This window comes from Balaenoptera musculus, chromosome 18, assembly GCF_009873245.2.
Source record: "Balaenoptera musculus isolate JJ_BM4_2016_0621 chromosome 18, mBalMus1.pri.v3, whole genome shotgun sequence".
NCBI lineage: Eukaryota > Metazoa > Chordata > Mammalia > Artiodactyla > Balaenopteridae > Balaenoptera > Balaenoptera musculus.
Window position 1 is genome coordinate 51123002 of NC_045802.1, and position 26298 is coordinate 51149299.

Consider the following 26298-nt stretch of genomic DNA (forward strand, 5'->3'; position numbering starts at 1 on the left):
TGGTGTACCTTGTCATGTGCATGTATCCTTTACAAGTGGTTGTGCTTTTGTGTACTTTACAGTACTGTATAGAGTCCAATAGTACAGCATCTTTATTTCAATCAAGCCCAGGATGTCCAGAAGCAAGCGTAAAAGCAGCAGTGATGTAGCTGGTACTGTACGGTACTTTTCAAATGTTTTCTTTATTTTTTGTTTGTTTTTTATGTATTATTTGTGTGAAAAGTATTATAAAGCTATTACAGTACAGTACTATATAGCCGATTGTGTTAGTTGGGTACCGACGCTAACTTTGTTGGACTTAAGAACAAATTGGACCTATGAACGCACTCTTGGAATGGAACTCGTTCATATGTAGGGGACTTATTGTAATTATTTTTGTTGTACCATTTATTTTTGTATTATCTGCAGAAGGATGACTTTAGAACCAAACGTTGAGAATAACCAAGACTATTTTTCTAGACATTTTGAAATACTTCATTTGAAGCATTCAGGGTTATTATGATGGACTTTGTGTTATTTCCAACCTCCCAGTGTTAGTGCATGTATGTCGTCAGGGGGTCCAGAAGATGAAGTGTATGGAAAAAAAAAAGATTCTGTGAGAAGGACAATAGTTTCTAGTCATGTGCTTTTGGAAGTTTTGAAGAGAAGTGAAGGAAAATTAGAGTGTGACATTTTAAATGATAGCTTTTCTACTATTTGAAGGATTCTCAAGTTTTAGACTAAGGCTTTTCAAATATTCTTGCCAGATTCTAATATACTGTCAATGAAAGGTAGAAGTTGAAAGAGCAGTTAGTAGGAGGTATGTGTATTAACAATGGCAGACTAGGATATTGTAAATGTTGCTGGCATTGTAATGACAATGAACGAGGTGATTTTTATGACTTTTTAGAAGATAAGAGCCATTTAGGAGAAATACAGGTTTTACCTTGCTTATCTAATTTTGGAGACATGTTATACTCAGGGAGTTTGTAGCTACGTGATCTTCATAACTAACTGCCCTTTTTCTCTATTTAAATCCAGTTCTAGGCCTAGCCAGAGAAATAGTAGGCTCAGAAGTATCCTGGGAACATTGTTTGGAGACTGACTTTAAAAATGATCCCTTCTATCTTAATTCCACATATATGCGTAGTACTTCTAAAGTTCTATCAAGGTAATACAATAAATAGGATGTAAATGGTTCAAAAACTCTTCTATACCAAGGCTTATTACAGAAAGCAGCGGTTCTCCCAACTCTTTCCTACCTCTGAGTCCTCCACGTAGATATTACTCTATACTCCTTTGGCAGTTTCTTTTGTTCTTTATTTCTTTTAATTAATTAATTAATTTATTTATTTTTGGCTGTGTTGGGTCTTCGTTTCTGTGCGAGGGCTTTCTCTAGCTGTGGCAGGCGGGGGCCACTCTTCATCGCGGTGCGCGGGCCTCTCACCATCGCGACCTTTTTCTTGTTGCGGAGCACAGGCTCCAGACACGCAGGCTCAGTAATTGTGGCACACGGGCCTAGTCGCTCCGCGGCATGTGGGATCTTCCCAGACCAGGGCTCGAACCCATGTCCCCTGCATTGACAGGCGGACTCCCAACCACTGCACCACCAGGAAAGCCCTTGTTCTTTATTTCTAAACAGTCTTTATACTACATGATCTGAAACAGATATAGACTTGTTTTGGAAAATGAGGACTAAGGCCTCTTCCCTTCATCCTCCAGCTACCATATCTTCTTTCCCTTCTCATAATGGTTTTTATAACTTTTCTCTTAAATCATCGTAATGGACCTGTGTTATGGTTATCACTGTTATTAGCTGAGTCCTGTTAATATTATGTTACATTTGTTTTCTCTAATCTCTTTGTTCCTCCAGGAGTTAATAATGGCCTCTCTCTTCCCCCTTCACTTTCTTTAATCCCTTATTACTAATTATTTCTGTAAATACTGGAGCCATAACATCTCTCAAGAAGGTCAAACATATTTGATAATCTCTTAAATCTGTTTTTAAAAATTTGTTTTGTACTGCCATCCGTTCTAGAATGCTTCATCCCATTGTTCCAGTCTTTACTGTTGCTCCTTAGGCTGGATGCACAATGCTGTTATCATGGGAATTCCTTTGAGCTTCTTGCCAATATTGGATCTCCTATTTCATAAATCCTTTGTCTTGGAATTTCATTTATTCTTGTGGGTGGGATGCAGCCTCAGGAAGCTTTCTGAGAAAGGGGACATGCATGAGAAGTACACTTTGAAATCCTGTATTTGAAAATGTCCTTATTCTATCCTCATACAAGATTCATGGTTGGTCTGGGTATAAAAGTCTAAGTCAGTTATTTTTCCTCATGTTTGAGGGCATTGTTCCATTTTTTTCCAGTTTTTATTGTTTTACAGCTATTGAAGTGCACTGTGATTTGGGTATTTTGAATCCTTTGTGACTTTCTTTAGGTTTCTTTCTTTATCCCTAGGGTTCTTAAATGTCACGTTGTACCTTGTATGGGCCTGTCTGTTCATTTGTTGCACTGAGCATTTGTGGGTGCCTCCCTCTAGAACCTGGTGGCCTGCCTTCAACTTTGGAAAATTTTTTGCCTTTAAAAAAAGTAAGTTTCTCTTCACTTTCATGGGTGTTTTAGAACTTATAATAATGAGATGGAGGCCTGCCTATTACAGTCATTTAATTTTCTTATCCCTCTCCTCTGGTTGTTAATCTTTGTCTATGTGTTGCTCCTGGGAGACTTCTTCAACTTGATCTTCCAAACTCACTTATTGGATTTTTTGTTTCTTCTATAACAGTTTAATTGTTTCATTTGCCAAGAAAGAAGAAGCTGTTCCATTTTAAATATCCTGTTTTTGTCTTGTGAATACAACATTTTCTCTCGGATGATATCAGTTACAATTGTCTTGGATTTTTCATCTGTTCCCTGCATTGTTTTTCCTCCTCAGTTCTTTTTTTCCCTTCTATCAATACTTTTAGTCTCAGGGTTTTATTTAAAAGGAATATTCCAGATATCTGGTGTCGTGGGTTGTCTGTTCATACCCAAAGGCGATATCGAAGTTGATCTAAGGCTCTGCGTGGGTGGAACTCTTTGGCTGGTAGACTTTAACAGAGATTGGGTGGGTGGCCAGCTCAGGTTTCAGTATCTTTAGGTCTTCTCTTGGGTTCATCTGTGTCTCCAGACATAAACCTTCTGGGAGATAGGAGTTAAGGCAGTCGATTCTAGGAATGTAAAGGGGAAAATGGGGCTAGGGTGCTAACCATTCAGCAAGTAGACTTTCGGTCAGCCTCTCTGGTTCAGTGGGGGTACTTCATCTGTCTTTCAGCTAAGTTCTGTGTGCCTGAAGTCAGAGCTTCTCCGGGTCAGCCTTAACGCACGTGTCAATAGTAAGCCTCCGGTCTTAGGTTGTGGCGGAGGAGGTGTGGTGGGATGGGCAGTGTGGAGTAGAGGAGGGGATCTGGGGTCCCACCTATTCCTCACACAGGCTTTCAGCTGAATTCCCTGCTTTCAGTTACATGATCACCCCCATATTCTGTGAACTGCAGGGTCGGGGTGAGCCACAGTAGCAGATAGCATGGGGGAACAACGGAGGAGAAGAGAGAGAAGTCCCTGTACGTGAATATGGCAGAGTGGGTCCCAGAGCCATTACATGTACCTCTGGGAAGCTGCTTTTGAATGTGCTGTGAGGCTGCGTGGTCAAACGAGAGAACCATATTACGCAGGCCCTAAGAGATTAAGGACATCTTCCTGAGGGGTTCCCTGCAAGCAGAAAGCAAAACGCCCTACCAGAAAAACCCCCAAACTGGTGGGAGTGTGTGAAATCCCCAGGCAAGCTGCTTGGTGGAGGTTCCTAGCGGCAGGAGGAAGCAGCGGTGGTCCCGTGGGATGCTGGAGGTGACGGGCAGAGCAGTGCTTCGCATGGGAGCTGAGAGAGGTTTGCAAACAAGCAGATGCTCAGAGAGTGCGTGAACCTGTGTGTGCATTAAACAGTGAGGGAAATGTATTAATTTAAAAGAAGCTGAAAGAGAAGGAAGTTGCACAGTTGCCTAGTGTTGCGGCTGCTTTCTGTCAGGGCTGTGGCACCTGCTTCTGTGATCCAGCTGCCTGGTGGGTGGCAGCTCCAAGCTCACTGAAGGGCGGGAAGCAGTCAGTTGCTTACTGTCTTGTGACTTTTTCATAAAGCTTCGTTACGGTATAAGTGCGATATAAATTGCATATATTTAAAATGTACTATTTGATAGATTTGGGCCCACGTAGAACCCATAAAACCATCATCACAGTCAAGATAGTGGAGAGAGCCCAATGCTTTAAGCTTCCTTGTGGCCCCTTGTATCTCCTCCTGTCCTGACCCTGCCTACTTCCAACTCAGGCACCCACTGATCTGTTTTCTGTCAATCTAGATTAGTTTGTGTTTTCTATACTTTTGTATCAGTGAAATCATATAGTAGGTACTCTTTCATTTGTTTGGTTTGGCCTGGCTTCTTTCAATCAAGATAATTATTTTGAAATCCACCTCTGTTGTTACATGAATCAGTAGTTCATTTCTTTTTATCGTGAAGGTTTTAGATTGTAGGGACACAACGATCATTTGTTTTATCCATTCTTCTTTTCATGAACATTTGGATTGTTTTCAGTTTCGGGCTATTACAGATAAGTCTTTGCATAGACACATGGCATTTGTGTCTTTCAGGTAAATACTTAATGACTTTTGAGTGGCTGTAACAGAAAGTTAGGTGTACGTTAATTTTTAAAGAAGCTGCCAAAATCGTTTCCAAAGTGGTTGTGCATTTTACGTTTCTGCTGGCAGTTTAGGAGTTTCAGTTGCACATGTCCTCACGAAGGCTTGCTATGGCTAATCTTATCTTCAGGCATTCTAACAGCTGTGTGATAGTATCTCACTGGTGTTCTAGCTTGCATTTCCCTAATGACTAATGATTAGCCTCTTGTCATACACCTGTTTACCATCCATAGCTCATCTTTGGTGAACTATCTGTTTAAATCTTTTACCAGTTTTTTTTTTTTTTTTTAAATTAATTAATTAATTTATTTATTTTTAGCTGTGTTGGGTCTTCGCTTCTGTGCGAGGGCTTTCTCTAGTTGCGGCGAGCGGGGGCCACTCTTCATCGCGGTGCGTGGGCCTCTCACCATGGCGGCCTCTCCTGTTGCGGAGCACAGGCTCCAGACGCGCAGGCTCAGTAATTGTGGCTCACGGGCCTAGTTGCTCCGCGGCCTGTGGGATCTTCCCAGACCAGGGCTCGAACCCGTGTCCCCTGCATTGGCAGGCAGACTCTCAACCACTGCGCCACCAGGGAAGCCCCCAATTGATACATTTTTTTTCTTTTATGGATCATGCTTTCAGTCTAAAAAAATGTATCTAAAAAATATTGCCAACCCAAGGACACAAAGTTTTTCATCTGTAGTTTCTTCTGAAAGTTTTACAGTTTAGGTTTCATATTTTTGTGATCTGTTTTGAGTTAACTTTGGATAGTGTGTAAAGTGTGGATCAAGGTTCACTTTCTGTATATGTGTATCCATTTGTTCCAGCACCATTTGTTCAAAAGACTATCTTTTCTTCATTGAATTGTCTCTGTACTTTGTCAAAAAAATCAGTATTCCACATGTTAGTATTTCTGTACCTGGACCATCTATTTTGTTTCATTGATCTATTTATTTTCATGCCATCCTAAATGTCTTTATTACTGTAGCTTTGGAATAAGTCTTAATCAGCAGTAGCTCTCCAACTTCATTGTTTTGACTATTCTAGGATCTTTGCATTTCCATATGAATTTTAGCCTTTACGTTCTACAAAAAGCATGCTGAGATTTTGATTGGAATTTTGTTAAATACATCAATTTAGGGATAATTGACATCTTAACAATATTTAGTTTTCTGACCCATGTACATGGTCCGTTTCTCTGTTTCTTTTTAAATTTCTCTCAGAATGTTTTGTAGTTTTCAGTGTATGGGTCTTTGACATCTTTTGTCAGACTTATCCTTAGGCATCTTATGGTTTTTCTTATACTGTTGTAAATGGGAAGTGAAATTTCAAAAATACTGGTTGTTGCTAATATAGAAATACTTTTGTACTTTGATTTGGTATCCTACAGTCTTGCTGCTAAACTCATTCTGGTATCTTTTTTGTATATTCCTTTATACATAGACAATTTTTTTTACATAGACGATCATGTCGTCTGTGAATAAAGACAGATTTACTTGTTTCTTTCCAATCCAAATGTTTTTCTTTATTGCCTGATTGTGCTAGCTAGAACCTGCAGGCCTTGTATTGCTCTTGATAGTAGGGGAAAAGTGTTCAGTCTTTCACTGTTAAGGATCCTTTTTTGTAGATGCCTTTAATAAGATCGAGGATGTTTCCTCCCTTTTTTAATTTGCTGAGAGTTTTTATCAGGAATGGATGTCATATGTTTTTTTTTCTTTGTATATTGAGATTATCATATGGTGTTTCTATTTTAGTATATGTGATAAGTTACACTGGTATTTGAATGTTAAGGCAACCTTTCATTCCTGGGATAAACCTCACTTGGTAATGACGAAGTATCCCTTTTATATATGGTTGTACCAAATTTGCTAAAACATTTAGACCTTATGCTTCTGTGTTCATGAGGGGTGTTTGTTTTTAGTTTCTTACCTTGTAATGTCTGTGTCTGGTTTGGGTATCAGGGTTCATAGCTATGTTGGTCTCATAGACCATGTTGGGATGTGCTCTCCTATTTTTTTGGAAGAATTCGTGAAGAATTGGTATTCTTCTTTAAATATCTGGTAGAATTTGGTAGTGAAACCTTCTAGGCCTGGGCTTTTCTTTGTGGGTAGGTTTTGTTTATTTGTCTTTGCAATGGTCTGTCCTTTTACTTTTAACCCATGTGTTTATATTTAAAGTGCCCCTGTTGTAGGCAACATATAAGTGGGTCTTTTGTGACCCCTTTAAACATGAGGAGAAACTTGCTCACATGCCCATCAGAATATTTCCCCTCAGTTTTTATTGTCTAGGACTGTGTCCAAGGCTTGTGCCTAAACCAGTCATTGGGCAAGTGGGATTAATGGAACTGGCGCGATTGGCTCAGCACAGTGCATCCCTCTCAAGGTGTGGTCTCCACATGGCAGTATCAGCATCACCTGGGAACCTGTTAGACATTCACATTCTTTGGTCTTACCCCAAACCTACTGAATCAGGTAGGTCAGAGCTGCCTGCAATTAGGTGTTAGCAATTTGTGTTTTAACAAATCCTCTGAGAGATTTTAATACGTCAAAGATTGAGAACAACTGGCTTAGACTAACCTTTACTTGGGGGTCTAGAGTGAGCTACCCAGTCCTGGACAGGGATCTAGAGAGAGCTACACAGTAACAGTGCAGAGGTCTGACAGCGAGGAAGGGCAAAAGGGAAGGATCTACATAGATTGGTGATAATCTTGACAGAGTAGGCCAAGGTGGGACCTAGGAATAAGAATTTTTAACTAACCAACATATTCTCAATGAAGGCAGGATGGTGGTCCACACTCTAAGGGAAGAATGATATATTAGGATTACTGTCAAGTTGATTAAAAGAGAGATTTTAGAATCTTCATCTCCTGACAGGAGTCAGCAAACTGTGTCCTGTGGGCATATTGGGCCCACTGCCTGGTCTATGTAGCTGATCAGCTTAGATTTTTACATTGTTAAATGATTGAAAAAATCAAAAGAATACTATTGTGACACGTGAAAATTATGGGAAATTCGACTTTCAGTATCTGTAAATAAAGTTTATAGGAACACAGCCATACTTATTATTTATCGTCGGTGATACTTTGGGGCTGCAGAGGCAGAGTTGAGTAGTTATGACAGAGACTTTGTGGACACAAAGCCTATATATTTACTAGCTGGCCCTTATAGAAAAAGCTTGCCAACCCCGAACTGTAAGAATAATTTGCTAAATACTACATTCCCCAACCCTCTGGGATAGATGACTTGAATAGGTGGCGGACTGGATGATAACAGTAGAAGTGAATAATGAAGTTTGTTAGTTCAAGAACACCTGCCCATTAGAATTACGGTAACTTTGCTTGAAGTAGTATTACTGTAATGAGATTTGTAATTAGAATAAAGCTTTATATAGCCAGGTCAGTTACTAGAGCCTGTGATTATAATTTTCTTTCTTTTTTCTGTCAACTGTTGGTTAATTCTCAAGGTAAACCTTTTTGTATAATGCTATCACTGAAAATATTCTAAAACCTACCTTAAAACAGTACATCAATGAGAGAAAACCTTTGTTATGACTTGTAGTGCCCCAGGGTGGTTATTTTGAATCCTGCCCACTATTGTGCAATGGCGTAGATGCTGAAAGTGAACTCTTCCTAAAACATATCTTTGAAAGCTGTTTGGCTTTAATGAGAAAGAAGCACATATCAAATTTCGTATAGATTTAAGACAGGGGAAATATCTGATTATTTAAGGGTTGAGAGAATCAAACAGCTGACTTTTGTTTTTAGACTTATTTTTGTTAAATACAAATAAGACTTGCCTTGTTTGCCACATCATGTTTATGTATATTAGCCCAAGTTCACATAAGATTCTGTTGTCAAAGAGAGATGAAAATGTTCACTTCTAGAAATATAAGTGAGCTGATCAGATCATCACGGTGCCCCAGGTCAGTTCAGTAGCAAGAGCCCCAGATCTCCGACTCTGAGACATTGTTCCATAGTTTTTTGAAGTCCTCCTTGCCACGGAGCTACAGAAAGTGTCATATTCTACCAGGGGATATTTATCTGTTAAAAATGATTTTGGTGTTTGAAGTAATCAAATGTGAGTTCTGTTTTGATAGAAACTGTTAAATACATGTTGTTTTCTCAAGTAGAAGAGAGGTAATCTCTGTGTAGCTATATAATCCCTATAATGTAGATTTCTTTTTTTAAGGTTATACGTTGGCTCTTCAAAGACATTCCCGTCATCAGAGAAATCCCTGAGCCCTTTGCAGTGGTGTAGACATGTCCTAGATAATCCGACTCCGGAGATGGAAGCAGCAAGGCGTTCCCTGTGCTTTAGACTGGAGCAAGGTAACCGCGACCCCGTACACCGGCATCCTCAAACTCCTGCCACTGTCCACTCGGTTTTGTTGCTGGTTTTGGAATAGACACTTAATTGAAAAACCTTACCCTGAGGTGCAGCTGTTGCATGTGGTTCACTTCATATGTTTACACATCAGGGTTTCTTGCTATAGAATATATTTAGTTTTGTGCTTGTTTTTAGCCAGATTTTCAGCTTCTTTTAGTGTTGTAGGAATACATATTATTTTTCTATTTTTTTCTTTCTGTTTTTGAATGTACCAGTACATAAAATGGGCCAGTCTTACATTCTCTGGGGATGGTTACAAGGTTGTGTCGCTGAATTCCAAGATAGTAAACTGGGGTTCCCCTGGGACCTGGGCACTGACCTTTTGAGTTCCCTAAATGTTTATTTGGATGTATAACTGGAAGTCCTAACCTTTACAAACTAGGAGATAATCTTCATATTGTATGTAACATTTAATTATGGAGCCCAACATAAGTTTAAGTAAAAAAAATAATTAGGATAGTTGTAGCAGGGGAAAAAAAAAGCAAAAGGAATGAGTAGTACTCAGCTCCTTGCTATTTTGATAAAGTTGACTAGTACTTAAGGCTGTAATTATTTAGGCTTTTGCTTGTCTCTTAACCTCTTGGTATCTGTTTCATTATCTAGGTGCACTTTATTCCATGGATCACTCGCATCCAAATCACACTTGAGCTTGAAAATGGGGTTAAGGGTTAATCTTAACCCTCCAGATTAAAGAATCAGGGTAGCTGAGAGTAGCGCCAAGGGAATCTGCATTGACAAGGTCACCAGTGTGATTCTTAGGCACACTGAGGTTTGAGAACACTGCCTATAAAACTCTTCAAGGATAATGAATGCTTATAAAATATTTGGACATGATAAGACAAAGTATAATAGGTAACATTTCTCGAGCTCTCAATTCTGACAGTCAGAACATTAAGTTCTTGACATTTTTCATTGTGTTCTAACTGCTCATCTGAGGTAGGTACTACACTCACTTTTAGAGGTGAGAAAAGTGAAGTTTAGAGAAGTTGAGAGGATTATGAGGGCAGAGTGGTCCTTGGAAGCAGAGCCAGGGCCTGGGTCTCCCTGACACCAAAGACTGTCCTTAACCAGTATTCCATCCTGCTTTATTGGCACAGTCAACAGTAAATATGAACAGAAATCTGTTTTAAATATGTGGGGAAGGCCAAACTAAAAACTAGCATGTTTTATTAGCATTTTAACTAAAATGAAATAAGTGATGTAGTAATAGAAAGTTGAAGAGTGGAGTAGGAACAGAGGCATACTAGGATTAAAACTTTGGTGACAGATGCGTGTCTAAGAGGACAGCCATCTCAGAGCCAAGACTCTGGTCTTGATTCTGGTCCCATTTCCCTGAGTGGCCCTAAGCGGACCATTATTTTCTCTTTCAAAGGTTGTATAGGCCATCCGTAAGGTTCCTTATTCAAATACCTCTGATTCAAGGACTTTTTATATGTATATTTTTATATATGAATTCTGCTCAGTTTCATTTGAAATAAAATAAAAATAAAATTCAAATGAAATTCAGAATTAGAATCCTTTAGTTCAAGGGTCAACAATATGAAAGGGATCAGATAGTAAATATTTTAGGCTTTGTGGGCCATCCAATCTCTGCCATCACTAGAAAGCAGCTATAGATGCAAACATTAATGAACAAGGCCGTGTTCCAGTAAATCTTTATCTGTGGACAGAGATTTGAATTTCATGTGACTTTTTTTTCATGTGTCAAGAAATATATTCTGATTTTTAATTTTGGTTTTTACCTTTTTTTGAAAATGGTTAAAATATTCATAGTTGGTGGGTATTATAAAAACAGGGGCAGGTTGGATTTGGGCCACTCAGGTCATAGGTTTGCCGACCCCTGCTTTATAGTTCATTTGCACACAAGGTAGATCTACATACAAGGTTGGTTTTAAAAATAGAGGAGAGGCTGTGTTAATTTAACGTGATGTAACATAATGTAATTTAAAAATAATCATAGTTGGTGGTTACTTTTGAGATTTTAGACTAAGTGCCTTATTATCTTATTTTCCTTTCATTGGCAAGGGGCTAAAGCAAAATTGTGAGGTCATGAGGACATGAATTGCAGTTTTATTCATAGTGTAATTTATTTAAATTTCATATAAAAGAGTTTGAGCAGAGAATTAGCTTTTCAAATTCAAAATTAGTCTTTTACTAAATTTGTATATAAATCTAAATCCTCTTTTGCTGTGAGACTAAATGCTTTTGTTCCAAAGATCCATAATCCATAATCCCATTATGAGATAAGAAGTAATGGATTAGAATAGGTTGTTCAATGGATGAAAAAAATGTTTGAAACTTAACATGTTTTATAAAGCAGTACATCTATAGTTTAGCAAGCATTAGTCTTACAGACATTATAAGGAAAAGGGCAAATTCCTACCCCATTCTCTCATGCCCATTTTATTACCCAGATGCAGTTACTTAACAAAAGCTATTTGTTCTGGTTTTGTTTGTCTACCCTCTCTTTTTATATTCCAGGCTTATATGGCTATTGCCTGAGTTATCAATTTTAATCATTACCGGTTGGCTTTCTACTTTGGTTGGTGAAGGTTTCATTTTTAACTCCCCCCCACCCCACCCCGCTATACTTTTTCTCCACATATTCCGTCATGTAGCTTTTTACCAATTTTAGGATACATCAGTATGGATTATGATAGCAAGACTTACATCGAAGCCATGCAATATTTTATCATTATGTTTCTTTTTTCATTTAACTCTGCTTTTCCTTGAGTTAATTGTAAAAAGACACTTGATCTTCTTGATCCTTGTCATTAATTTACCCTTAGACTCTCCAAATGAAACATCCTCAGTGTGGTTAGACACAGACACCCACCAAGGGTTTTTATTTATTTAGTTTAACCATTCCTCCTGGTAGTGCCTTCTATTCTTACTGCAGTCTTACCTTGTTCTCTGTAGGCCTGTGCACAGCTGTCATGGTGGGACTTCCTTTTGCTCTCATCCTGGGAATTCCGCATCCTGTCTTCTGCATTGTATCGCTTGTGTCCTAAATGCAGAGACTTCCTTTTCCTTATCTTCCCTAGTTTAGCAGAGTATATTCTCCTGTTGCTCTTTGTGAGGAGTAGAAGTGGAAAGAGGGTATGTGGGAGGTCAGTGGTGAGAACGTCATATGTCTGAAAATGTCTTTATCATACCTTTGCTCTTACACTTGATTGTTCTTCGGGCTACGTGTAGAATTCTAGTTTAGAAACCACTTCCAGCAGAGTTTAGAAGGCAGTGTTGCATTATATTTTAGCTTGAGGATTGCTGTTGAAATCCTGTACCATTCTCATTTTTGATTTTTCTGCTTAAAATACACTGGATATTTTAGAATCTTTTCTTCCTGGTATTTTGAAATTGCAGTGTGTGTGTGTGTGTGTGTGTGTGTGTGTGTTTGTTAGACAGTGGGCACTTCCAGCCTGGAAACTTTAGCTCTGCAAAATTTCATGCATTATTTCTTTGTAATCACCCCTCCCCTCCAGTTTTCTCTATTCTTTCTTTCTAGGTACTCCTTTTAGTCAGATGCTGAATTTCCTGGATTGATGTTCAGATTTTATATTTTTCTCTTCTTTTGTTTATTCTTGATTTTTTTTGAACATTCTGCTTTCTTGGAGATTAAAAAACTCGTCTGCTAAACTCTTTGGCTGCATATTTATTAAGTACCTGCTATGTGTCAGGGAACCACTGTAGGTAACGAGGATCCAGCAGTAACCAAAACAGATGTTAAGTCCCTGCCCTCACTGAGTTTACCATGTAGTTTGCAAACTTTCACTTAATCCTTCTGTTTTTTGTAAGATACCCTTGTATGTGTGAGGTATCTTAAATCTAGCAGCTTTCTGCTTCAGTTTAAGTGATGAAATCTGTCTTTGATAAAGCAGGAGAGGAGCAGCTGCTTGGGCTGGGGAGGGAGCCCGAGGGCTTTGGTACTCTTCCCGTAGACTTTGCAGCAGTCATCTTGTGTTTGTTTCACCACAGAACTCCCTACCCTCTGTGGTACCTGCACCATCAGTTCCAGAGCTTTTCCAGGTCTTTGTTCACTTATCCCTCACTGTGGACCCTCAGAGCAGAGAATATCGAAACCCAACTGGGTCCATCACCTAATGTTTATCTGTTTTTTCATTTCTAAATAAAATGACTCTTCTTAGTCTGATAGTATTTCCTCTCCTATTCGATATTCCATGTAGGTTTACAAGACTTGAGTTAGCTGTCATTCTAGTGTGGTTTTGTAGAAATGAGAGAAGAAATCATACTTAGTCCTCCATATCGAAGAATTCTTACTGGATTCCATTTAAGGGATTCTTTGTCAGTGACAGCTAATTAACTGGTATCAGTTAATTACAGTTTTAACTTAAACTTTATTCATTATATAGCATAAATGTTTAATTGGAATAATGTGTGTCACGTATTTTAGAAGTTTCAAGTAACTCCCTAATAAAGCATTTTCTTTTTGTTTAGACTTCATTTCTCTTGAACAATCAGTATCTTCAAGTAACAAACATCACTGAGCATTTTCTTTGAGACCAGGGTTATATCTTCATTTGAATATAAATTGCCCAAGGACAGGGACTTTGTTGATCACACCAGCTACAGAAGGGAACCTGACTTGTATTAGACACTGTTGCTAAAATAAATGAATTTTTGTTTAATTCTTTATGAACCCAGTGTCACAATTACTACTGTTATAATTTCAGTTTTGCTTTTGAATATTTCAAGATGGGGTGAAGTCTTTGCACCACTTTCCTTACCAGCCATCTCCTTCCTTCAGAAGAAAGACTGGCGTCACTTGAAGTATCAACTTGCAGCATTGCTTTTCCATTCACAAGCATGTTTACTTTAAAATAATTGGTTTTTACTTACCTCACTGCATTTTGTTGCGAAATGATTAGTGGTTGTACATGCTTCTCCCAGCCATTCCCCCACCCCAGAACTGTTCAGTAAGACCATCCACTGCCATGAAAAGGAGCAGTTAGAGATGAGCTTTGAAGAAAGGTAAAGTTATCCTCTCTGTCTCTCTTTCTCTGTCTCTTTCTCTCTCTCTCACTCTTTTACCAAGGGATAGGTAAATGTTCTTTAACGTTAGCCTGCAACTTCAGATAAGATGCTGCTTATTAGAGAACAAGTATTTTAGATATTTGGTTTTTATTTCCTGATCCTGATGTTTTTGGGAAGAAAATTACTCAACAATTAAAGATGAATTCCCTGAGAACATGTGAAGAGGGGCCATAGTTATGAAGAGCCAAAGTCTATCTAGTGGGTGGACCTTATGTCCCCTTGGGTCCCTTGGTCTTACATCTCTTCTTTCTCATTCCCTCTTGTACCCTAGGAACTTAGCCTGTGCTGTTTTCTTGGTTGCAAATTAGCTGTCTTCTCTGCTTAAGGCCCATACATCACCAGGAACACATCTGAGTAAGGGTTTGTCAACCTCTGTTTCTGCAGGTACACAGGGTACCATTTCTCCTAGAATTGTCTCTAATTGTGTAGTTGCTAACGAGCTCATCTGGATTATAACTTCTTGAAGGGCCTAACTCTCTTCTTGTTGCCTACCTTCTCAATTTGGGAGGGTCCTCTAATAACCTTCATTCATATCTGACAACATTGTGACCCTGGTTCTAGATTACAAAACTTGGTAAATTATGGGAGAATATATGGGAAGTGTTCAAGTCTTGCCTTGAGGTGTGAGAACAGGCTTATTAAAATCCTGCCCTTTGAAGAAGGTTTGTTTTTCTGAAGAAAATGATGGAAAAGAAATGTTTTATATAATTTAATTTTATAGGGAGTGAGCACCCACATTATGACTGCTTGTAAGATATTGCTAAAAGAAAAGCTTTGTTGTCACAGCTATAATTTTGCTAATTGGTTAAGTGCACTCAAAATACAATAGGATAATTATTTTTGGTGTAGGGTATATATATTACAGATGATCAATATGTATCCAATACTCTTAAATTCTCATAGGGAATATAGATTGACTTTAATTAAAATATTGACTAATATTTTAACTGAATATTAATTAAATTAATTGCAACTTTATTGTGGCTCCTGAAACTTATTTTTCCCTTTTCCAAACTGGTCTTAATATTCAAATTGTATAATTTGTAAAGTCTTATGTATCAAGTAGTCAGCACAGGCAAGTTACTTAAGCTTTCTCAGCCTCTTCTACATTTATGTTTATTTTATAGACTTGCTGTAAGGGGTTAAGTAAAGATGTTTGTGAAGGAGACATAATAAAGGCTTAAATATTCAGCCTCTAAATATTCAGTCTCTTTCCTAATATATTGGAATCACATAAATGGCTTTTTTGGATAATGTACAGAAAGTTATGTTAAAAGTAAAATAACTAATTGCTGAAAGTTAAATCTTTCAATACTTCTAAATCTACAGTCTATTGGTATAAAATTAAGAAAACCTAAAATAATATTTCCTCTTTTTCTTGGTTGGTTTTCCCTTTTCGAAAATGCTCCTAACAATGTTTGTTATGTTCCATTTGGAAGCACCCTGTTTTGTGAACGTCTTTTAATTTAATTTTTAACATGTGTGTCCCTTTTTTGTCACATAGATTAAGCATCTGAGGCTAGGGGGACCTGTACCTCAGTTTCCTTTTGAGTTGCCAGTGCTTACTAAGTTTTCAAACATGTTTTAAGCTCTGAATGGTTGGTTTCTGTGATGTATTAATTTGAGTACATTTAAATTCCTTAGAGCAAAGAAACTAATTGAACATTTGGTGTTGTAAGTGGCATCCGGTTAGCCAAAGCCACACACACAAAAATTATGTAGTCACGTTCATTACAGTGTTAGCTGTGAGGGTAGAGATTTGAGTCTGTTTTGTTCCCTGCTGTCACCCGCCCAGTGCCTGGAACAGCGCTGTCACCTGGTAGGCGTTAAATGCTGATAGTTGAATGAATGAATTTGGGGGAAGGGTTTTTGATCTAGTGCCTCAGCCCTACTTGACTCTGTGGTTAAGAGCACGTCACTTGTTTCCAATGTCTTGCTTATAAGTGGGGACGTTTAACAGATTTCACAGGGCTGTTACAAAGATTTCAGGAAATGTTGAATGTGAAATTAGTTTGAAAAATGTGAAGTGCCATGTAAATATATGGACACATTCCTAATACGCAGTTCTTTATTCAGAGACTGAACCAAAAAAATACAGGGAATCCTCTTAGTTTGGCTATTTATAGAAAATGAAGAGTATTTTTTTCTTTGGGGGGGGTGGGTCTGTTTTCTCTCCCTATAAATAAAGATACTTGGTAGAGTTAGGGATCTCAAATTGAAGTTTTATGAGTGTAGTTTATTCAAGAATAGTAGAAAATTCAAGAGGACCTCTGTGGTCTATTCCTTTTCTCCTGCTTCTTCTCGGATCTATATGTATTAATATTTCATTTCTGACATGCTTTTCTTTCTTCTTCCCCACTTCCTCCACCCCTTTAGAATGTAAATAACAAATACCCGTAGAACTTTCATGGGTAGCATTAACTCACATGATATCCTAAATTGGAATAAGGCTAATCTAGAGTCTTTTGTTAAGTCCATGTCATGAGGCTGGGATGTTAGATAACCAAATAATGATCCAAAAGCTTATCTAAGTAATTTGAAACACCCAATATGTGGCTCAGTTAATTTGGAGCCAGTTAATAAAAGCTTATCTTGCCTTAAGATTCTTGAATGTCCATAACTATTGAATCAGGACAGGTCACATTTGAGGAGTGTGGGTATAGTTTGCACCAATAGTGTAATTCTGCACACTTAGCTATCTTGGGTCATGTTTCCCTGGGACCATCTCTCATTTCCTCTGGGATTATATACTAAGCAAATGTGAATAGCTATTACCTCTTAGCTGAGTTTTTCTCTTATCTTCATATGACACCAGTTCCCATTCTTGTCTCAGTTGTTATGATGGAGTGTTTCTTTCTAAATTTAGCCAATGAAGAAGAAAGTTGTCGACTAACCCAGGGCTCTGAAGGTGGCCTTTTTCATTTGCAAAAGCCACACAGATTGAACTGAGACATTAAGAAGCTTATCGAGTGTCTTGTCTCCTGGAGCCTGCCCAGTCTCTCCTTGCGGGGCCCAAGATGCTATCTCCGCCAGCTCGTGTTTCCAGTCTTGAGGTGCTCTGTCACATTTGGAACACAAAATTAAAACTTAGTCTGTGCGGTTCACTTTAGGTAAGCTCTGTAAAGGATTCCCTTTCTCATTGGAAAAGTAATCTGGAATCACACTGAAATTTTTGTGCAGAGACAGGGTTTCTTGACATTTGCTATTATCTCTGTGCGCTGGAAGTTGAAGATGCATCACATCTGCGTGCTTCCATCACATCCTTGCTTTGCTCTTAGGCTCCGAATAGCATCAGTGTATTTGCTTCATTATTAGGAATGATGTCGAGTACAGTAAGTAACAAACAATTAGGGATTGTGTTCCCATGAAATTCACAGTTTCTATACCATTATATCCAGCAACATAGATATGTATTTGCCAGATATTCCTAAACAATTGTCCTTTCCTTTCTTTTGCCAATTATGCATGTGTTTCTATTTGTTTTTTTGTTTTTGTTTTGCATTTCCACCATGATTAGAAAGGTGTTTATCAAAATAAGCAATAACTCATAACCGTGCATAATGTTTGTTATAATGAACACATAATCGACATGCTATTTTGTTACCCACCCCAATGAGAAGAAATGATAGAGATTCTCCCATAGCAGTTGTTTCCTGCTTTCACACTACTCTGATGATTGATTACACTTGCCTTTATGGCAGTAAAATTTTATTTTGGTAGGTGCTCATACCTGTTTCTTGGGACCTCTACAAAACAGTCAATTTCTGCAAGAATTTGTAGACACCTTTCCTGAGACACTGGGCCTTGACCAGAGAGATGATTCAGATGCTAAACCATGAAGTAAATGTATTGAGCACTTGCTAGGTGCAGGCACAGTGCTAAGGGCTAAGGGTACTGTGGCAAGATGAACTCAGCATCTGGCCTTTGGAGCAAGCAGTCTAGTACAGGGAACAGATGACACAGATGGCAGCTCTTGTTCTTTTTTCTTCCTTTCCCTTAAAACAAGCATGATGATGTTCATGGACCTGAGTCTGAGGGGTGTGGCCAGGAAATGCTTTCCTGAGGATGTGACATATTGAAGAGTCAGCAAAAGTTCAGCAGGTAACTCTGTAGGAGAGGAGGGCAGGGGAGCAGCTCAGACCAGAGGAGCAGCGTGTGGAAAGGCCCTGAGATGGGATAAGACTCGTGAAGTGAGAGGAACTGGCAGACCACTGGCAGGGAGAAAACCTCTGCTGAGTGATTCTAAAGGAAACTAGAGTTAAGGACTCTGGACTTTCTCTTAAGATGGTTGGGAAACCTTTGAATAGTTTTAAGCAAAGGAGTGACATGACTTTGGACAGGAAAGCTACAGGGTGTTATCTGAAATGTCGTACAAGACTGACCCTTTTTTGAAATCTGGCAAAATTTGGAGAGTTGAAATAGTGATTTTAGAAATTCTTTGGGATGTTGCAGTTGGGCTTTAGCATTTTTTTTTTTTAATTTTATTTATTTATTTATTTAATTTTGGCTGTGCTGGGTCTTCGTTTCTATGCGAGGGCTTTCTCTAGTTGTGGCGAGCGGGGGCCACTCTTCATCGCGGTGCGCGGGCCTCTCACTATCGCGGCCTCTCTTGTTGCGGAGCACAGGCTCCAGACGCTCAGGCTCAGTAGTTGTGGCTCACGGGCCCAGTTGCTCCGCAGCATGTGGGATCTTCCCAGACCAGGGCTCAAACCCGCGTCCCCTGCATTGGCAGGCAGACTCCCAACCACTGCGCCACCAGGGAAGCCCGGGCTTTAGCATTTTTTAGGATGATTCTTTAACTTAGACTTGGAAATGTTATCTCCTGCTTCTCTCATTAATATCCTGAATTTCTTGCGTGACCTCCTATGAGAAGCAGTAGTTTAAAATGTGGCCAAACTTCATGGTGCTTAATTTACTCTGAAAATATAAGGCTTTGATAGTCTCATTTATTTATAATACATGGAGCTTTATACTTTTATATAATGACAAGTTTCACGTGTTTGAATTTTGGAGCTCTTGTCATTTTGTACTTGTGAGTTTAATATTTTTCCACTTGTAAGATTGTATTTCAGTGAACGGGGTGTGTGTGTAAAAGTATCGATCTTTTGAAATTCAGGTTTTAGTCACCTTGTGTGTGCCTGTGTATTCATATACATGTGTATATATGCACATGCAATGTAATCGTGTGTGATTTTCCATTTTCGTAGCATTTTTAGATAATGAAAGTGGGCTCAGGAAAAGGATACTCTAGCAGTAGGAGTTGCTGGCATGTGCTAAAGATGATGACTGCAAGTGGTGGGGATGTCTAATCTTCAGGGTCAAACCAGATACCTATTTTTAAAGAAGGCAGAGAGGTCTGATTGAGAAGCAGAGCTCGAGGTGACTTCAGGTGTCCATATTAGACTGAGCAGAGGGTGGGAGGAGTATTGGATGAACTTCGGAAGGCTTCCGCCTTCCACCCCTAGGATAGAGACCTCCTTCCTTTGTGCTCTTGGGATCTCAGCCACTCTGCTGCTTCTGCATGTGCAGACACCTATGGGGAACTTGCTTATGAAACACTCCACCTGTTTACATACTGTCTGTTGTTAGTTTCCTTAGAGGCCTGTTGGGGTAATACCTATACTGGTGCCGAAGAAACTCACGCCAGTTACCTGTATTCAGATGAACTTAGCCTTTATGCATAAATACGAACCAGCAACCAAGTCTCACTTGCTTTTTGAGAAAACTAATAGCATGAACAAAATAAACAGGTCAGCTGACTTTGTAGGAAAGAAGTAACTAGGGGAATAGAGAGCTCAGTGTGCTCAGATTCAAGAGAGTAATACAATTTTAAAACAAGAACAGAGTGCTAGGAAGAGCAGTAGTCAAATTATTACTACTTTTAGTCATTTTTAATTTCTTGCAAGTACTGAAATAGAATTGGAGAGGGCTAGGAACCAAGCTGCTTATCTGAATTGGACAAAGGAATTGCCCCAAAAGACAGAAAATTGAGAGAAGTTAGGGCACTTGAAGGACAGATCTGCAACCTCTAATCTTTAACAGTTTTAGAAGCTGGAACAGATAGTTTAGAGGAAGAAAGAATCAGTAAATAACGGAAGAAAATCTCTTTGAGCTGAAAAAAGACACGCCCTCAGCATGAACTGGGATAGATGAAAAGAGATCTACACCTAGACATCCTGGTTTAATTCAGATTTTCCAGGGTTTAGGAGAATATCCTAAAAATGTTCAAAGGAAGAAATAGGTTATCTACAACAGTAACAGACCTCAGATATTTCATAAGTAATATTGGATGCTAGATGGGCAATATTGTCTTTAAAGTTTTGAGGGGAAATTATTTTCAAACTGTAATTTTGTACCCAGGCAAATAATAAATTGTGGAGACAAGTGGGAGAGGTTTTTGGATCTGCAAAGATTTAGAAAATTTTACTTTATGCACCCTATTTTAATGGCGGGAAAAGTACCAGGAGAGAGATCCATGAGATCTAGCAACCCTAGGTCACCAAGATGACCTAGGAGAAACCAAGAAAGATAAAATAAGAAAATTAGTTGACTCTGAAGGCTTATGATGTCCTTCCCCTAGTTGTTGGGGTCTAGTGCCAGTTACTTTTCTTTGCTGTGGTCCTTTCACAATACTCAATTCTCCAGTTAATGGTACTTACTACACCAAAACACTGAAATGCCATGTTTATGTGGCTTGACATCCAGTGATCACCTTAAAGCTTGTCCGAAGCACAGCTATCGCACAGAACAAAAATACAATAAACCTTGACAGTGTCCAGATAGAACTGTCACACCGAGGTGGAAGGCAAGAGAGGGTGAGCATGCAGTAAATGTCTAACCTTTTCACCACGGGGAGTCAGGTACCAACAAGCTGGTGCTGGTTTGTCTACTTAAAGTTGCACTTATATACGAATTATGTAATTGTCCCCAAATTCCAAAGCAAAACTCCTGCCAAATGGATCTGGTTGTTATAACCTTTATGTATATTTGAATGTTCTTCTCCATGCAGGTATTTTAATAAAATCATGGAAGTGGTTAGTTTTAGGGCCAAAAGAAGTTTTTGCTTCGTCAAAGCTCCGTTATTTATATTGATATGTTTACTTTCTACTACCACTCAAGACTAGTAGGTCAGAGGCCTTTTCTGCCACTGGAATGTAGGCCACATACATTGTGTCCCTTACTGGCAGAAGAGTACCCTAGCCCAGGAGATGCTAAATAGGAAGGATGGTTCAAATTCCATTTCCATCACTCTTCTATTCAGGAGCTTCTAGTGCTTTCTATTAGCCTACTGGGCTTGGATTCTTAGCACACTGTACATGTTCAAGGGCAGGAAGACTCTCATTGGTTATCGAGTCTATCCTTAGTGTTCGCTGGGGGGAACCCACTATATTCAAACGTGAGATCATCTAGCCTATTTCTTCATAGAATTAGATTCTGTAGCATCTTCCTTATCTCATTATTGCTGTGTAGAACGTGGAAGTTGTTCCAGCCGGCTGTCACCACTTGCGTTGTGGCTGTAGTCTAACTTGAGAGCAGCCGTCTGCAATCCGCATGACAACATCGCATGGTTGACAGATTCTTAGGTCACTCTTTTCCCTTGTTCTTTGCAGGTTACATTGTTACTTTCACATAGGCCCTCTTCTCACATTCTGTGGCCATTTTCACTGTCCTTAAATTTGATGTAAGCCATAGCAGTCAGGCCTAAGGGAGAAATGACTTCTGTACAAGGGAATTTTTAAACATGCCTTTGAAGTCTAATTACTACTGAAGTTAGATTTATTTTTAATCTCCCCTATTAATTGCAGATGGGAAGTCTGATGACGATGGTGACTTGTGAAGTCGTAGAGATCACTCCAGTCCCGGATAACACTGGGTTTGGTCCATGTGTGCTTAAAGCTGGCAGCTTATCTTCAGTTTTGACCAGTGATTAAGTGGAAACAAGTTGACAATCCACAGAATTTCCCTTCCCAACTCTCATTTTCCAGCCTTACTTTTAGACCATTGTCCTGGTTAGAGAAGACCTGAGAAGGATCCAGTAGTAGCTGGGAGAGAAGAGCATTCGGCATGTGGTCTCGGGACTGGTTAGGGTCTGAGAAGTAAAAGAGGTCTAATGCCTTAATCATGATGATGAGATACTTTAACCAGCTAGATTACTTTAACTATGAAATTCAGATCAAGAATAATTATAAAACTCTGATCCCTATGGAATAAATGTTATCAACTAACACTCCTTCGTGGTGAAATTTTGTAACTCTCATTCAACAAATATTAAACAGTTATCTGCCAATCATTGAGGTATACACCATCTTTTAGTTACTTTCAAACCTAATATATTAAACTTAATCGTAATGTTGAAAGTGACTTTCTTGGTTAGCTCCAGGTATTATTTATATGTGTAAATGAATTGTTTTATTAGATGTTTTTTAAAGGTGGTTTGTAAGTCATGTTTTTATAAATTATTACATTTTGGATATAACTGGAAGTTTAAATACTGAGTATCTACAATCTTCTGGGATCACAGGTATATATGTATCATATCTATATAAAACATATAATTTTAAATCATTACATTTGTCATTGTAGGTTGAATGGACTGAACCTGTGGGAAAAGATTCAAATTAACTTAGTAGGTTTTTCTAGCTGTAATTTGAAGATTGAGAGACTTGGGGGTGATGACTAACTTACTCTGATTAAATAGCCCCTAAGAATACCAATTACACCAATTAAGGACCTCATCTACTAGTTCTTTAGCCTTTCTCCTTATATCAGTCCACTGGCATGTGCATAATAGTTGAATCCTCTTTACTTTCTGTATGTCTGGGAAAGAGCAGTATGATCACCTGTTTCAGAGTAGTAGAAGGACCTCCTAGATCCCATTTGCTTATTTATCAGGCCGGGGAGAGCTGTGCAGAAATTAATGCTGCTCAAGTTCACCCAGTAAAAATAGTGGATCAGATAAGCTGCAAGCCATATGTTACCACTTCAGGGGGCTGGCACGGGTTGGGGCCAAGTCAGCAGTACTTACTTCCTGTGAACTTACTCCAGAAAACCTTCACCTCAGTCTGTGCAGTCAGTTTGTAAGAGTGAACCAATAAAATACTGTCTTTCCTAGGGTTCTTAGTTCCCTTGTTGAAGCTTAGTCCAAGCATTTCTGTAGGCTGTAGGTATGTAAAGCTGTAATATAATCACCTAGGAAGTTTATTCTGGAGAGGATGGTTTGTGAAATGGAGGTCTTCCTGCCCCGGTGGTTTGTGGGCTTAGAGCAAAATGCTGTGGTCTGGATACAACTTCCTGCCAATATAAGGAGAACAGAAAGTATTAAAAGAGCTGATGTCGCCTGTGCTTCGCTGATCCTAAACCACTCTGTACCTGGTGTTAGTGAAGGACCATGTAGTTGAATTCCTCTAATTCTTTGGCTTGGAACTGAGGGCTGCCTACCTGTTGTATAAAAGAAAGAATAAACACGGAAAGATTGAATGATTGTTAATCTCTCCTTGCTTCCTTTTCCTTTACTTTCGGGACTCTGTGGTAAAGAACATCATTGTTTAAGACTCAGAGATATGACTTAGGAGCTTGTGGTTTGGAAGAAACCATATTTCTTAAAAATGTGTCATTTGGGACGTTTGTTTCCTCTGAGATAGTCTTTGGGTAAATAAGTGAGAACTGTTGACCTATCCTGGTCAAACTGTTGAAAGTTCAAGGTCCAGTACTTTGCTTCTGAGTTGCTAACAGCTGAGGAAAGATTAAGCCTGTGAAATTGTCTAGATGAGCTATAACGTAAAAAGCATGCCCATCGTTTTGAGAAGGCAGGTTAAACAGCCTGAGTATTGGGAAGAGTGGAAGAGTGGATCATTTCTGTACTCTCCTTTCTCCCACCCAGCTTCCAGAACATTTTCCCTCAGAATTTAGAAAACGTTTTTGCCCAACTTGCTGTAACTTTTCAGTAGTTTTCCTTAAAAAATGCTTTGTAGTTTGTGAATACATGGTGCAAATTTTGTCTTATACTCGCCACAGCCCTGCTTATTACCCTCTGACAAACATACCTTCTCTTCCGATGAGAACGCTGCAACACGAGGATGTTACATCGATCTGCTCCAGATCTGAGAACCAGCTTGTGGCAGGATGGAGACCGGAACTCTGGTGTCCAATGTCTTTTTAGTCTTTTGTTGGTCTTTATTACAGTATGTTATGAAAAATGACAGTAAAGAAGAATGCTATTGGCTGTCGTTGTTATGTCTTAACCCTTGACGTACCCTTGCAATAGAATTCTAATCCTGTGCATTTATCAGAGGGAATATTACAAACCCTGTATGTATAATAGTCCAAGGGTTGGCAAGTTATGGCCATACCTGGCCTTCTGCCTGTTCTTATATGGCGTCTTTCACATTTTTAAACGGTTGAAAAAAATGAAAAGAACGGTAATATTTCATGACGCATAATTTCTGTGATATTCAGCTCTTGGTATATATCAGTAAAGTTTGGTTGGAGCATAGCCATATTCATTCATGTATGTATTGTCTGTGGTTGCTTTAATGCTGTGATGGCAGAGTTGGCGGAGCTGAGTGGTGGCAGCAGAGACCATAGGACAGCAAAGCCTAAAATGTTTTACTGCCTGGCCCTTTACAGAAAATGTTTGCCAACTCTTGTGTTGGCCTGTTGCTGTGATCTCTGACTTTCACAGGCATTGAATACAGCCACCTAGCCCTTCCAGACCCACATCTAACTCTTCTTACCAAGATCTTACCCTAGATCTCTAAAATTCCCCAGTGGCAAATAACCTTCAATCACTAGGGCTCTTTTCCCCTTACTTATTTATGACAAAGGTGGTGTCACTTTGACATTTCCATGAGTAATGTGGCCACCACACTTCAACTATCTAAACCTAAACCAGTAGGACATAAATGCCCTTTAGAGAATCATAAAAAGGACACTTGCTAACATCTTCAAGTGTTTTGTTTAGGCTTGCCTGTTGAGATTAGTATTATCACGGAGATATGCTCTCCAGTCTCACCTAGGTAATAACCTGTGCTTGTCTCAGTGGTGGGCCGGTCATTACTGTTAATACTTGCCAGGTTCTCTGTTCCAGCCTCTGCCTTCTCAGCATGTTTATTGCCTTCTAATCTACAGGTAAGAGACCACAAAACCCACCTTCATCTCCCGCCACCTCTACTGATCCTCCCCGTACCCACTCTTAAATGTTCCTTCCTTAGGCCTCTTCTCTTTTCCTTCTTTACATTCTGCTTGGCTGATTTCACTCGTGCCTGCGGTTTCATCTAACACTTAATTGTTGTCGTACCCTGATCTCTTTGTCTCTTGCCCTCTTTCCTGAATTCTGACTCCTTACTGGACACGAGCACACAGGCATGTCCTACAAGTATCTCGAATTTAATTCATTTTTTTCTTAAGCATGCTTATCTCATGTTTCCCGTCTTAGCGGATGGCGTCTGTGTCTTAGAATCCATGGTGTTAGCTTTGCCTTACTCCTTTTCTCCACTCCCTGTATTCATTGGCTCACCAGATATTTCCACTTCAGCTCAGATGTGGCTTAACATGTTCTCACCAAATGTTCTGCCAGTACTTCAGTTTGGTACCTCGTGGTGTCTCACCAGCTGCACTGTGAAGCCTCCTAACTGGTCTCCCAATCATCAGTCTCTACCCAATTAGTCCATCATCTGTATGTCGTCAGAAAATACATATCTGATCATGACTGTCGTCTTCTCAAAGTCAAGACAGTACTTGAATATTAAAGCCTCTGCTACACATGACCGTGCAGAAACGGATCCTCCCAAGCTCTCCAGCCCTAACTCTTCTCCACATATACCCTATGCTTCAGTCCTAACATCGGCCATCCCCTGAATATGCACTGCTTGTTCATGCCTCCATGACTTCACATGTGTTATCCAGAATGAATATGTAGAATGGCATTGTACCCTGGGAGGTAAGCTCCTCAACCTTCAAGGGCCATGTTAAACATCATGTCTTCTGGTGAAGTCTTTGGATTCCCTCAAAGTTGACCACTGTCCTCACTTTGCTCTGCGCGCACTTCATGGTGCTGTCATGGCACTTGTGCTCGTGTTACTTGCCTGTCTTCTGCACTACTGGTCTTTAGAAATTGAAGTGGGAAGGGCGGGAGAACAGTGTCCATATTTTACCCAGCTCAGTATCTGTAGCATCT

General features: G+C 39.3%; 1 protein-coding gene across 1 annotated transcript in view; it reads left to right on the plus strand.

Annotated features, from left to right (window-relative positions):
* SLAIN1 (SLAIN motif family member 1) overlaps positions 1-26298 on the plus strand; it is a 53830-nt gene that overhangs the window by 6260 nt on the left and 21272 nt on the right. Inside the window, 1 exon segment of the mRNA XM_036831983.1 lies at positions 8874-9013. Within this exon segment, the coding sequence (XP_036687878.1) occupies positions 8874-9013 (140 nt within the window).